This window comes from Thalassophryne amazonica, chromosome 2, assembly GCF_902500255.1.
Source record: "Thalassophryne amazonica chromosome 2, fThaAma1.1, whole genome shotgun sequence".
NCBI lineage: Eukaryota > Metazoa > Chordata > Actinopteri > Batrachoidiformes > Batrachoididae > Thalassophryne > Thalassophryne amazonica.
Window position 1 is genome coordinate 68,525,073 of NC_047104.1, and position 12,799 is coordinate 68,537,871.

Here is a 12,799-nt window from a genome sequence, read left to right on the forward strand (position 1 = left end):
GGGCTGGAAAAACTAAACCACAAAGGTACTCCGAGAATGAGCCCTAGATAACCCACTGAACCCCCAACGAGATGTACCTGTCATGACACCGACATGAAGACAATATTGTACAGATGAAAAAAAAAAAAAGACTAAAGTGGACGGTCATTGGCTAAACAACCACAAGTATGTAGTGCAGTTTTGGCCTCCTTCTTTGTGCTAAGTGAAGTTACACAACATAAACAAAGCAAATGGTTTGCTGCTTACATCATAAAAGTTTGGGGAGGGGGACAGAGGGCCATCCAGTTGACTGGGTAACTACTGAATGCTTCAGATTCAGAATCATAATGCCACAGCCCCAAGTCTGAAGCAGGCACAGAGACAAATATTTAATTTCAATGACCAAAAAAACAGTCAATAAAATCACATACCTAATGTGGAGTTATTTAAAGAGAAAGCAACTCTTATTACTTTGCAGTAATGGGTCCAAGCTCAGGTAAATTGATCTAAACACAAGCATTTTGTACTTATTTCAAACCTTTCAACACTCATCAGAGCCTACTCACTTGTAGACCAGAAACAACTTATTTTAAGGGTGCTTTCACACCCGAACAAACTCCACAAAGTAGAGGCAGGTTATCGTCAGCCATTAAACACAAGAAGAAGAAACTGACAATTGCATTAAAAGAAAGAGAACAGAGTTTTAGCATTTTGCATAGTGCTGCATTAAAACAGGATGCTCTGCCTCTGATGGTTGCTTAAAACTTCAACTTTTGTAGGATTATAGCTTAATTCCTCTCTGTAATGTCACAAATTATTCACATTTACCTGATTTAAAACGATGTGACCCACTGCATTTACATAGTTCATCTCTCACTGTCCATCTTTTCTCCTTGTTAATGATAAAACAGCATCTGTTTTGTTATATGCAGTGGTGGAGGTGCACATAATTACCCCATTGCGAAGCATGTAGTAGTCCAACGTCCTACCAGACTCCAGCCAGATGCCTTTTCTGGGGTCTTCATCAGACAAAAACAGACCATAGTCTGAAGCTGGAACAGTGAAGACACAAATCCATACTAGGGTATTATTTTAAGTTAGTTCTTAGTTCATTAAACAGCTCTAATTATTACACAAAATAGAAAAGGACCCAGAGGGGCCACAAGAAACACTTCAACAGCATGACATTCTGCAGAGTGACCGACTGGGAAAATCAAGCACAGATTTTTACCATAACAGCTAAATGTGTAATAATGTCAAGACCTCAATATTTCTCACAATAATTACAACATGACTTTTTATCAAATCGTGCGTCCCTCTTTTCAAGTAAGGGCAGATACATTGCCATTATGTTCTCCACGAGTGCCACTGCTTGCAACATGAGGAGCACGTCCATTACTGAAGATAAACACAGTGCTATAATAACATTAATATGGCTTACTAGCGTGTTCCCTAGCGGTAAGCTTTGTCTGATGCCTGCCATTTACAACAATGTCCGGCTGCTAGGCCCATGATAAACCACGGAGCCCTCTAAAATCACATTACTGGATAATTAATTTCATACAGGCAAGTATACCACTTTTTCTCCAACTAAGAAAACCGACATTAAACCAAACACTGTCAAAATATTCTGTACCTTCATCCATAATACCAACAAAGATATGTGACTTGGGCAGCGTAAGCAACCTGATAAAGGAATGTGACACCCAGAAATCACCTCCTTTCATCTTCTCCCATAAATGTGCAGGTTGTGTATAATGCTACCATCAGTGTTTTGCTGCTGTGCTAACAGCCTCATAACAAAGCCCCAATCTCTGGTGTTTACACGTGCCAACATGGAAGCGAAAGGTTATGCAGTTCCTTGAATGGCCACTTGACGCTGCCTCCAAAAATCTCCATAGAAGTCCATGTTAAAATTTCCAACTTCTGAGCAGACATAGGTTGAATTATTTTTAAGGTGTTATTTTTAGATATACTAGATGAGCAATTAGTGGTGCATATTGAGGGACATTGTCCAGAGACATGCTGACACAGATGCTTTTGTGGAAGATGCACAGCCAGTGTTTGGTGTTCTTCTCCCATCTGGAGTTTTAATGTAACTTCATTTTAAGAGTTCTTCAGGTAAGTAGTCATCTTTGTTCCCCAATGCTTAACGCATCCATCCATTGTGAGTGCATTGCCATTGTGTCTTTTTATTTTTCCCTGACAGGTGTTGCTGAGGTGTTACAGCCACTGTGTCAACGGTTAAGTTTGACTATCGGCTTCAAGCTTTTTAAATGTTCTTAGTGCAATGTACCCGCCAGCGTGACAGCAGCAGGTGTGTTGGTCTTTCATATCATTTCAGCTGATATTACCATGGGAGTGGTTGACACCCTTTTGTAATTCTCACCATGTCCAGTCTGAGCTTCAGGAACTCTCTCTCTGATGATCCTACAGGCATCATAGACGGCTGTGGAAGGCTCAAACTGCATCGTCTTCACTACGTTACACTGACGAACGCAGATTTTCAGCGACAACACCACCATCTTGGCAGGCGATGTGAGACACTGCAGCTACACCTGCACATACGACAAAGAGGAAGGAAAGAGTTTTGGTTTCTTCTGAGTCCACAAAGTCTGTGACATGCACGGAGTGATGAAAACTCAGTAAAATTAATGAGGTGGACACTGAAGGTGGAAGAATAACTTCTCAATTGTGAGACCTCAATAGATTATCATTACTCAACAGAAAGGATGGAGCTCACACCATTGTTCAGCTCCACACATCTGTGTTGTCGTACAGTTTGGGGTGTCTGTGTCATACACATGCAAACACACAGACGCACACTTAAGGCAAATTTCCCTGCACTTTCGAAGAATCAAATTTTATCAATTTTATGCAAGTGCTAATTTGTGCACAGCGAGGCTATTGTTATGCTTCATAAAACAAAAGAGGCAACAACAAATTTATCACATTTTGAAAATGGCCCATCTGGTCCCTGCTGGGCAAAAGAAAAGCCTGAAAAGACTCTGAGCAGAAGAGCTGCAGGGTAAGAAAAGCTTTTCCAAGCTATCGCAACAACTACTCGAACTGGAGAGATGATTATCAACTATTTTTCTGACAATGGGAAGCTAAAAAATAATTAAATAAATAAATAAAATAACTTTCTTTCCCAGTGATGAAGAACACTGAGATGCTCAACAACTCTCAACAGAAGCAGTCAGCAGTGCAACTTCCTGAGACATCATCAATAAAAATAAACTCAGCATGGTTCCTATATTGTTTAACCAATAGCATGCAGAATATATTATCTCAGTATTAAGGCATAATATCACAAAAACACTGAAATGCAGCCAGTCCGCTCTGTGCCAGCCTGAGCCGGTCAGATCTAAGTTGCTAAGCAGTGCAGGACTTGTTTAGTACTTGGACAGGAGACCGCAACGGTGTATCTGACATGGGGTGGACTTTACTCAATGACCGACAGTGGAGCTGACATACTTGTGAACAATCAAAATAGCTGCCGCTGATGTATTAGCTCAGTTGTACATCCACGCACTCGGTCTGTGAGCTCTTAAGCCCCTGTCACAGTGGCGTATTCGTAGAGCTGCTCACTGCAGCGTTGTGTTTCATTTAAATACACCCGAAATACGTGCGTACTCAGCCTTTTTCAGTGTTCATTCATACTTGCAGCTGCGTGTGTTCGCATTTTGTGTGCACACGCAACTGTGTGCACACAACCGCTATTAAACCAGTTCAGTGTTATTTTCTGCCTCTGTGGAAGTGTGCTCTGTTCTCCATTGCGTGGTGTGATGCAGCTCAAAAAGAGAGTCATTTAACATTATTATTATTATATTTATGCAGCGAGTGCACGTTTATTTTAAAGAATCACAGCTCTTTTCAGCTTTGATCAGACACAGAGAGAGAGCGAGAGAGCACTTTCATGAAACACCACAGTGAAACAGTCCTCATATAATGAGTCCAGTATGATAAAGTGAAGCAATGATCTTGCAGTATTTATAGCTCCAGAAGAACAACAGGGAGATGTGAAATGGCGTACAGTACTGTGTTGAAGCATGGGCAGGCTCACAATAGCGGACAGTAGCACGGCGCTGCGTGTACCCACGTGAAGGGTCCATGCTGTGCTGTACGCCAAAGAAAATTAAACATGTTTAATTTCTTCCGTCCGACACACGTAGCCCTCAAATTACTGCTGCATATTGAGAAAAAACTCCACGTGAAGTGGGCGGAGAGCTGCTCATAACAGTGTAGACAATACGCTGTCATGAGCAGCTCTCCGAATACGCCACTGTGACAGGGGCTTTAGCAATGCCGGCTAGGGTGTAAACAATCAGTAGCAGACAATGAAACTGATGTGAGTTTTTCATGTTCAACACTGTTTTTTGTTTTTTAAATGCCTTGGCAATGTGAGGCCGTGGGCTGTACCAACAAAGCCCTAAAGAAAATAAAAATCCATCACAACACACCAAGAGGATTATGCGTCACATCAATCATGTGTTACATTGGGGAAAATAATCAGCAGCTGGCCTCTCCTGGAGCAGACCAGCAATTCATAATGCATACACGACAAATGATATAAAATACAAAAATACCTGGTGTGTCTATGAGGTAGGAATAAATATTAGGATACTGAACATCTGGCCATTGTGTTGGATCATTTTTCCATTGTACAGCTTTGAGTTGGTATGGACAAGATGCCAGTCCTGCTGCTGCTAATTTGGTTTTATATCGCTCAGGGTGATATTATCCAAACCCTCTGAACAGTTTTAGGACACACTAAGGCCCCAACAACAGAAATATAATGAAATTCAAACAAATAATTACTTAAATCTGGAATTCAAGAGCAAATACCACTCCCATATACAGTGGGGGAAATAAGAATTTATCCACTGTCAATTTTACAGGTTTTTTTCACCTACAAAGAATGGAGAGGTCTGTAATTTTTATCGTAGGTACACTTCAACTGAGAGAGACGGAATAAAAAAAAACAAACAAAAAAAAACAAAACAGAAAATCACATTGTATGATTTTTAAAGAAATAATGTGAATTTTACTGCATGAAATACTGTAAGTATTTGATCACCTACCAGCAAGAATTCTGGCTCACACAGACCTGTTAATTTTTCTTTAAGAAGCCCTCTTATTCTGCACTCTTTACCTGTATTAACTGCACCTGTTTGAACTTGTTACCTGTATAAAGACACCTGTTCACACACTCAATCAATCACACTCCAACCTGTCCACCATAGCCAAGACCAAAGAGCTGTCTAAGGACACCAGGGACAAAACTGTAGACCTGCACAAGGCTGGGATGGACTACAGGACAACAGGCAAGCAGCTTGGTAGAAGACAACAACTGTTATGATTATTTATTAGAAAGTGGAAGAAACACAAGATGACTATCAGTCTCCCTCGGTCTGGGATTCCATGCAAGATCTCACTTTGTGCGGTAAGGATGATTCTGAGAAAGCTCAGAACTACACAGGAGGACCTGGTCAATGATCTGAAGAGAGCTGGGACCACAGTCACAAAGATTACATTAGTAACACATGATGCTGTCATGGTTTAAAATCCTGCAGGGCAGCAAGGTCCCCCTGCTCAAGCCAGCACATGTCCAGGCCCATTTGAAGTTCACCAGTGACCATCTGGATGATCCAGAGGAGGCATGGGAGAAGGTCATGTGGTCAGATGAGACCAAAATAGAGCTTTTTGGATAATATATCATCTGTATAATATATAGGACCAATAACTAGAATCCAATCAAGGAAGTAACCAAAACAGTAATCACCGCCATGTAGCTCAGGCAAAAAAAAGACAAAACAAGACTAGAGCAGACATCAAGCTTACTTCATATTTCATCTGCCATCTTGTATGAGGAATTGCCTTGCTGTTTTTGGTTAAAACTATTGATTGGTAACAGACTCCAGTAACCTTATCTAACTCGACATTTTGTAAGTGATTTTAAGTGATTTTTTTAACTTTCACTTTTGATGCTCTGCGTGCTTCTTACCCTGTATGCTGCTATACAATGCTGCTGGAACCTCAATTTCCCTGAAGGAGTCTTCCTTAGGGATTAATAAAGTTCTATCTCATCTAATAACTGTCTTCTTGTGCACTGAAATCTAACATTTATCACTATGATTGCTTCAAACTTTTAGTTACCTATGTTATCACACAGACAGTGCTTGCGATGCTGCTATAATTCTGAATCTGAAGCATTCATTAGTTAGCAGTCGACCGGCTGTCCTGCTCCCCAAACTCTTCTGCTGTAACCCATAAAACGTTGTCTACATTGTGAAACTTCATTCAATACTTGGTTGTTTGCAACAGTATGTGTGTGCATTCAATTTCCTCAACTGCCCTTAGCAAGTTTGAATGTTAATATTAAACCACAAGTAAAAATAAAAATCAAGAGTTAATTTAGTGGGTTTAAGCATCACAAAGAAAACTAATAGTGCGTTTACACATAGGCAAGACATGTTACGAATGTCATATTTGCGTCATTCTTGGGACATTCCTGACATTCTTAACGTGACTTAACGCATATGAATAGGTTTCTTAATAATATGTGTTGGTGCATAATATTCGTGATTTTTGTGGAGCATGCTTTTGTCTGTCAAAAAATCTTCCATGAATGTCACGCAGCACTGAGCGTGATGTCACAACTGAGCGTGTTGATCCGTCTTGATTAGTGCTGATCCTTAAGAGAGCGTGACAGCGTTCTTCTCTGACGTGCGCACAATTAAACCCTGCTGTACTGCATTCAGTTTCATTGCTGCAGTATGCTGAAGAAGAACAGTGACGCCAAGTCGGCTGAAAGTTTCATTCCAATGCTCCTCAGCGCGCTCCTGCAGGTGTTCCACCTGCTGCATGTGCCTGATGTTTGGGAAAACAAGCGAGATAAGAGCCACGTGAAGACAGACATCTCAGGGTTCTAGCTAGTGCAAACTTGCGTTACGGCCCATTACGCTATAATTTTGGACCGTTATGATTTTCAATACAGCGTCTGTAATCAACCGTTTCTGCAGCGCGACTCCAGTTTGAAGCGTGAATCGAAGCAATGATTTGATTCAATGGCTCGTGGCTCTTTGATTCGCTGCTTTTCAGAAGCTGTAAGTCCGCTTCTTCACCCCTCTGAAAGCCATTAAAATATCATGAGTCACTTTTGTGTGGATTAAAGTCACTAACTGGGACTCTTGTGTTGCAGTCGAGAAACGAGAATCGGCCTCCGTTTTGTCACAGCTTCAAATGCTGCGCAGCTCTGAGACAGAGTCCGCTCGGAATTAATAACTTCAAAACGAATCGCCGCTTTAAATATAATGACACCTCTTACAAACGTTGCAATACAGACAATAAACTACAATCGATTAAAACGTTTTTTTAAATGAGACGTCCTGCATTCTTTATAAACCTGACCTGCAGCACAGCTTCAAGAGCTCAGCTCATAGGTATGGAAAGACATTCATGCCAATAATAATGTCTGAAAGGAAATGCTTTTGACAAAAACTAACAGATTTTATTTCTGTTTATGTCCAGAGATCAAGGATCCTCCATGTAGAGTTTATTATGTCCAGAGTTTAAGGATCCAGTAACCAATTTCATATTTATTTACTTTAAGGCTCAGTAAAATGTTCAATTTCTATTTAATCAGCTTATAAAGCGCCAAATTACAACAAAAGCCATTTCAAGGTGCATCACACAGAACAGTTCAACATAAAAAATAAAAAAAATAAAAAAAATTCAAATACCTAATTAAAAACAGAAGAATAAAACATAAAATAAAAACTACTCACAAGAAAGAGAATAAAAATAGGTTTTAAGTCTTGACTTAAAAAAGTCCACAGACTCCGACTGCCTCACTGAGGGCCATCTACTGGTAACCCAGAATGAGATTGGCCACTCAACAAACTTCTTCAGCCTTCTGGACATGATGAAGGGACTTGGGCTGTCGTACCTGGCTTTTCCCCTTTGGGTACTCCTAGAATGGCCAATTTTTAGCTTGAATTTTCAAAAGCTTCCCCCCTTACGCACCCTCACCCCCCCAGGTCGCTTCGCTCCCTCGACATTACCACTACGCTAAAATTTTATCCTAGCTAGAACCCTGCATCTGGCTCTCTGTCTCCTCCTTTCTGCACCACTCCATGGCACACAGCCCAGTTAAGCATGCAGTCAAAGTTCTTTTGCTGTGGATTTTGAGGAGCAAACTGGAGTGATCTGTCATGCTTTGGTCCTGGACCGGCCCAGAACCTGTTTTTGTCCCCCAGTCTCCGTCCATTTCCCTGTCTTGGTCCTTCTGTTTAGCTCTGAGTGTTTATTTTCTCTTTCTTACACTTTAGTCTTGGTTTTATGATTTGTTACACTTCACCCGCGTTAAGTTTGGCCCTAGTTTAGTCTCTGTTTCTTATTTAGTCATTCTGTGTTATCAAGTTAGGTTTTGAGAATTATCACACGTCAGCCACTTATTGAGTTCCGTTCTAGTTTAGTCTTTGTCTCATTTTCTGGTTATTCAGTCACTCTGTTTTGCGCACATTAGTCCCTCAGGTTTTTATGTACACTCCTGCCACATGTTGAGTTCTCATCTAGTTTAGATCCAGCCTTTAATTTTCTGTTCTGTTTCTGCCTTCATTTGTTTATCCTGTTTCTCACATTTGGATTCTAGGTATCATCGTTTAACATTTGTTCTGTCACATTCTTCTTTTTGCTGCTTTTGTCTGACACACCCACCTGTCACTCCACTCTTGTCTCACTCAGCCACGCCTTCTTCCCTGCACCTGCTTCTCATCACGCCCCGATTAAGCTCTGTATTTAAGTCCATGCTTTCCTCTGTTTCACTGCTAGTTCCTTGTGCGTTTTGCCTCGTTCCTAGCCTCTCGTGTGTTTAGTCTGTGCCATAGTCTGTTTTCTTGCCGTGTTTGACCTTCGCCTGTTTTGACCTTGCCTTTTGCCTGAGCCAGTTAACCTGCTTATCTGTGCCTGAACTCTGCTTGTTTTTGACTCCATTTTTGCCTCCTCTGATACACCTGTTTGCCCGTGCTGGAACTCTGCACGTTACTGACCACGCCACCGCCTAACAACTGTCTGTATCTCCGCCTGCCTGCTTGTCATCCAGTATACCGACCTGAGCCAGTTTTTTTTTGATTAAACCTTTTTCTAAATCCCACCTGTGAGCAATGAGTCTGCATTTGTGTCCACCCGCCTGTCGTGCCATCTCCTCACAGTTCCTGACAGTACGAACTAGCCAGAACCCGGACACAGTGGACTCAGATCCCGTCATGTCAGTAAGCAATCATTCCATGGACTCAAACCCAGATATGGCTGCAATCAAGGGGATTTTCTCAGATCTACAGTTCTTTGTCTGCTTTCGTGACTGTATCTCACTAAGGGAGAAATTTGATTATTTAGATAAAGCGTGGGAAGCTTTAGAGGCAAACTCCTGGCTGTTTGATCTGTTTCCTGAGTTAGAAGATCTCGACAACTTATTCTTAGCAAGAAAGCTCCCAGCCTGGACTAAAGAACCAGCTCTGCACCTGCTGGCCCGCCCCCTGCTGGATGACAGCGAATCAGAATGGACTGACCTTGAAGATGACACGTCATCCGAAGCTGAAGGCCTGGCTCTCCAAGACACGGCAAATATATTTTTTAGGATTCAAGACTTATTTTTTGAATATCAGGACAACCCAGACCGGCAGAACAGAAAACGGATTTTCTCTGTGCTTGACCAGATCCTGCAAACAGAACCTGATGTTGTGTCTGATTACCCGGATCTGGCTCAGATAAAGACGTTGTTCAAGCAGGGTCAAGTTCCTCCCTGTATTGAAGATCCCATGGACTTCCTTTTGAATCAGAGCTTAATGACTTCTGTTGTGACACACCCTCATCAATCACTCTGTCTGACGCAGCTGCCTCATTTCTCCGATTTTCCTTACCGGCACCCAGTCAGCCTTCATCGCTCACATCACCCTCGACGTGCCAGCCACCCATACCTGCACCGAGACGTATCTCCGCACTGTCTTTGGACACGCCCCCAGTGCCACTACCACGTAAATGCCAAGCGCAACTGCAGCGGTGCCCGGCCGCATCTGACACCGGAGCAGGAGCTCCATTGTTGCCTGTCACCGTTGATGTGGTTCCACTTCCACAATCCCCAGAACTGTCATCAGAGCCATCAGGAAGTGTTTCGTCAGCTCTGTGCCTCACCGCTTGTATGCCAGCAGGACCCGCGGCATGCACTCCACCACTTCACCCAGCTGTGAGAGCACCTCCCTCTGAGTCCACACTCCTGAAGACCACAGCTCCACCAGCTGAATCGTGCGGACTGAGGACTCCACCTGTGGCGCTCGCCGCATCCTCAGCGGCCCGCACCTCTCCGGAGTCATCTGTGCCTCCTGCTTTCCCGGAACCACAAGCAGAGGAGCCAGAGGAAAACATCACTTCGCGGGAGCTTTCAGCAACATGTGCACCTCCCAACTCATCAGTGGCACCGTGGAAGATCTGCGGTGCACCATCTGTAGAACCGCTTGTGTCACACTCTACAGTGTGCCCTGCTTCCGGACCTCCAGTGGCACCCGCAGAATCACCTGTTTCTGCACCCGTCACATCTCCTGCTACAGCTACGTCACCCGGGGTGCTGAAGCCATCACTGTTCTTACCTGAGAGCGCATCACCCGATGCGTCCACAGCACTCGCTTCACCCGAACATGCAGCGCAGCCAGCATCTCCAGAACCTACTGTTTGTGTTCAACCTTCAGTGACCTCTCCAAGGACAACTGTTGGACTCACAACTTTCTGGACAGTTGGTGTGACATACTACTTATTGGTCATGCTTTTCTGTTTTTTTTCCACATCTGTTGTGTCTTTTGGACACACTGTCTAACATCTCTTATCTATGTCCAGTCAGGTCTCTGCTACAACTCAATGCCAGGGTTTTGACAACCATGAGTTGCTTGTCTGTGTTTTTCTGGTTAAAGTTTTCTCCTTTTTGTTTGTTTAATTCCTTTCCTGGATCCAGTATTAAGTCTTCCATTTGTAATTACTTCCTGGTTTTACTTTATTTGTTCTCCCATTTTTTGTTTTCTTTTCCCAAGCATTTTTCGTCATGTAATCCAGTAGCTGGTTTCTTTGGTTCTTGCATTTTTTTTTCAGTGGGTTTCTTATTTTTCATCCATTTGGCTTAGGCAATTTTTTCACTGGAATCTTTTGTTGGCATCACTTGCTATTTTCTGGTTAGGGTTTCCATTTTTGAGTGGTCCTGGAATGCATTTTTGTGGATTTATCATCTTGTGCATTTTTTAGGCCTGCGCCTTTATATTTTATGTTCCTTTTTAGTTCTGCTTGGTCACAGTTCAGTATTTGGATTAGTTTCTCACTCATTTCGCAGTATAATTACCTTAGTTTACTCCTCACGTACATACATGTTTAGCTTTCTTGTTTTTTCACTTTGCACATTTTTTGGTTTCTGTGTGTTTGGCCAATGCAATTTTTGCCTCCACGTGGCACCTATACTAATCCATTTTCTGTATACAGCTCTCACTGCATTGCTTTTTGTAACTTTTTTCAGTTTTTGCATTCCATGAGCAAGTGGATGGTGTCCATCTGTCAAAACATTTGCATATCTCTTGGTTCAGTTCTTAAGTCTTTCTTAGTATTTGAGGTACTATGGTTCTTGGGTTCAGGAATACTCAGGTTTTTGTTTCCTGTCTCGTTCATCTGTATTCCTTTTTTTCTTTGGATTCATGTGTTTATTTGTTTTATGCTTTTGATTGCTTGGTTGTTTGATCCGTTTCCTCATTTTTGGTGCCCCGGACGAAAGCAGGTTGACTGTGCTCGTGGCCCTGGTGGGCGTTCTTGCCCCTCCCATGTTGACAATTTTTGCAAGACCCGTGATTCCGTCTCTGCTCCTAGTCCTCCAGGTCTCACGGCTTCAACTTTTGGTGATTCTCCTGACAGACCTCAGTTTCTGGCCATGTCCGTCCACATGGTCGCCCCCCGGACCCTGTCGGTGTTCACCTGCCTGATACCCTGGCTGACCCCTGCATGCTCCTCCGCTGCTTGTCTGTGAGTCCTTTTTTGTCACGCCGGCCACTTGTTTCCTCTCCCTTAGGCTGTGGGTGGGTTCTGTGGGTCCCTGCTAGGTCTCGGGGGTCTTATTTCCCTCCTCCATCCCCCCTCCTTCCCACCCATAGTCGTCTGTGGGCAGGGTGGTCCCTCTCAGGGTTTTGGGGTGGTGGTGTGGGCAGCCCCCGGTGTTGGCTGCCTTGGTGGGGGATTCTGTCATGCTTTGGTCCTGCACCGGCCCAGAACCTGTTTTTGTCCCCCAGTCTCCGTCCATTTCCCTGTCTTGGTCCTTCTGTTTAGCTCTGAGTGTTTATTTTCTCTTTCTTACACTTTAGTCTTGGTTTTATGATTTGTTACACTTCACCCACGTTAAGTTTGGTCCTAGTTTAGTCTCTGTTTCTTATTTAGTCATTCTGTGTTATCAAGTTAGGTTTTGAGAATTATCACACGTCAGCCACTTATTGAGTTCCGTTCTAGTTTAGTCTTTGTCTCATTTTCTGGTTATTCAGTCACTCTGTTTTGAGCACATTAGTCCCTTTAGGTTTTTCTGTACACTCCTGCCACATGTTGAGTTCTCATCTAGTTTAGATCCAGCCTTTAATTTTCTGTTCTGTTTCTGCCTTCATTTGTTTATCCTGTTTCTCACATTTGGATTCTAGGTATCATCGTTTAACATTTGTTCTGTAACTGTCACATTCTTCTTTTTGCTGCTTTTGTCTGACACACCCACCTGTCACTCCACTCTTGTCTCACTCAGCCACGCCTTCTT

General features: G+C 42.9%; 1 protein-coding gene across 1 annotated transcript in view; it reads right to left on the minus strand.

Moving 5' to 3' along the window:
* tln2a (talin 2a) overlaps nt 1-12,799 on the minus strand; it is a 414,558-nt gene that overhangs the window by 193,077 nt on the left and 208,682 nt on the right. The window contains 2 exon segments of the mRNA XM_034187248.1: nt 934-1,031; nt 2,369-2,537. Coding sequence (XP_034043139.1) covers nt 934-1,031; nt 2,369-2,504 — 234 coding nt within the window. The 5' untranslated portion in view covers nt 2,505-2,537.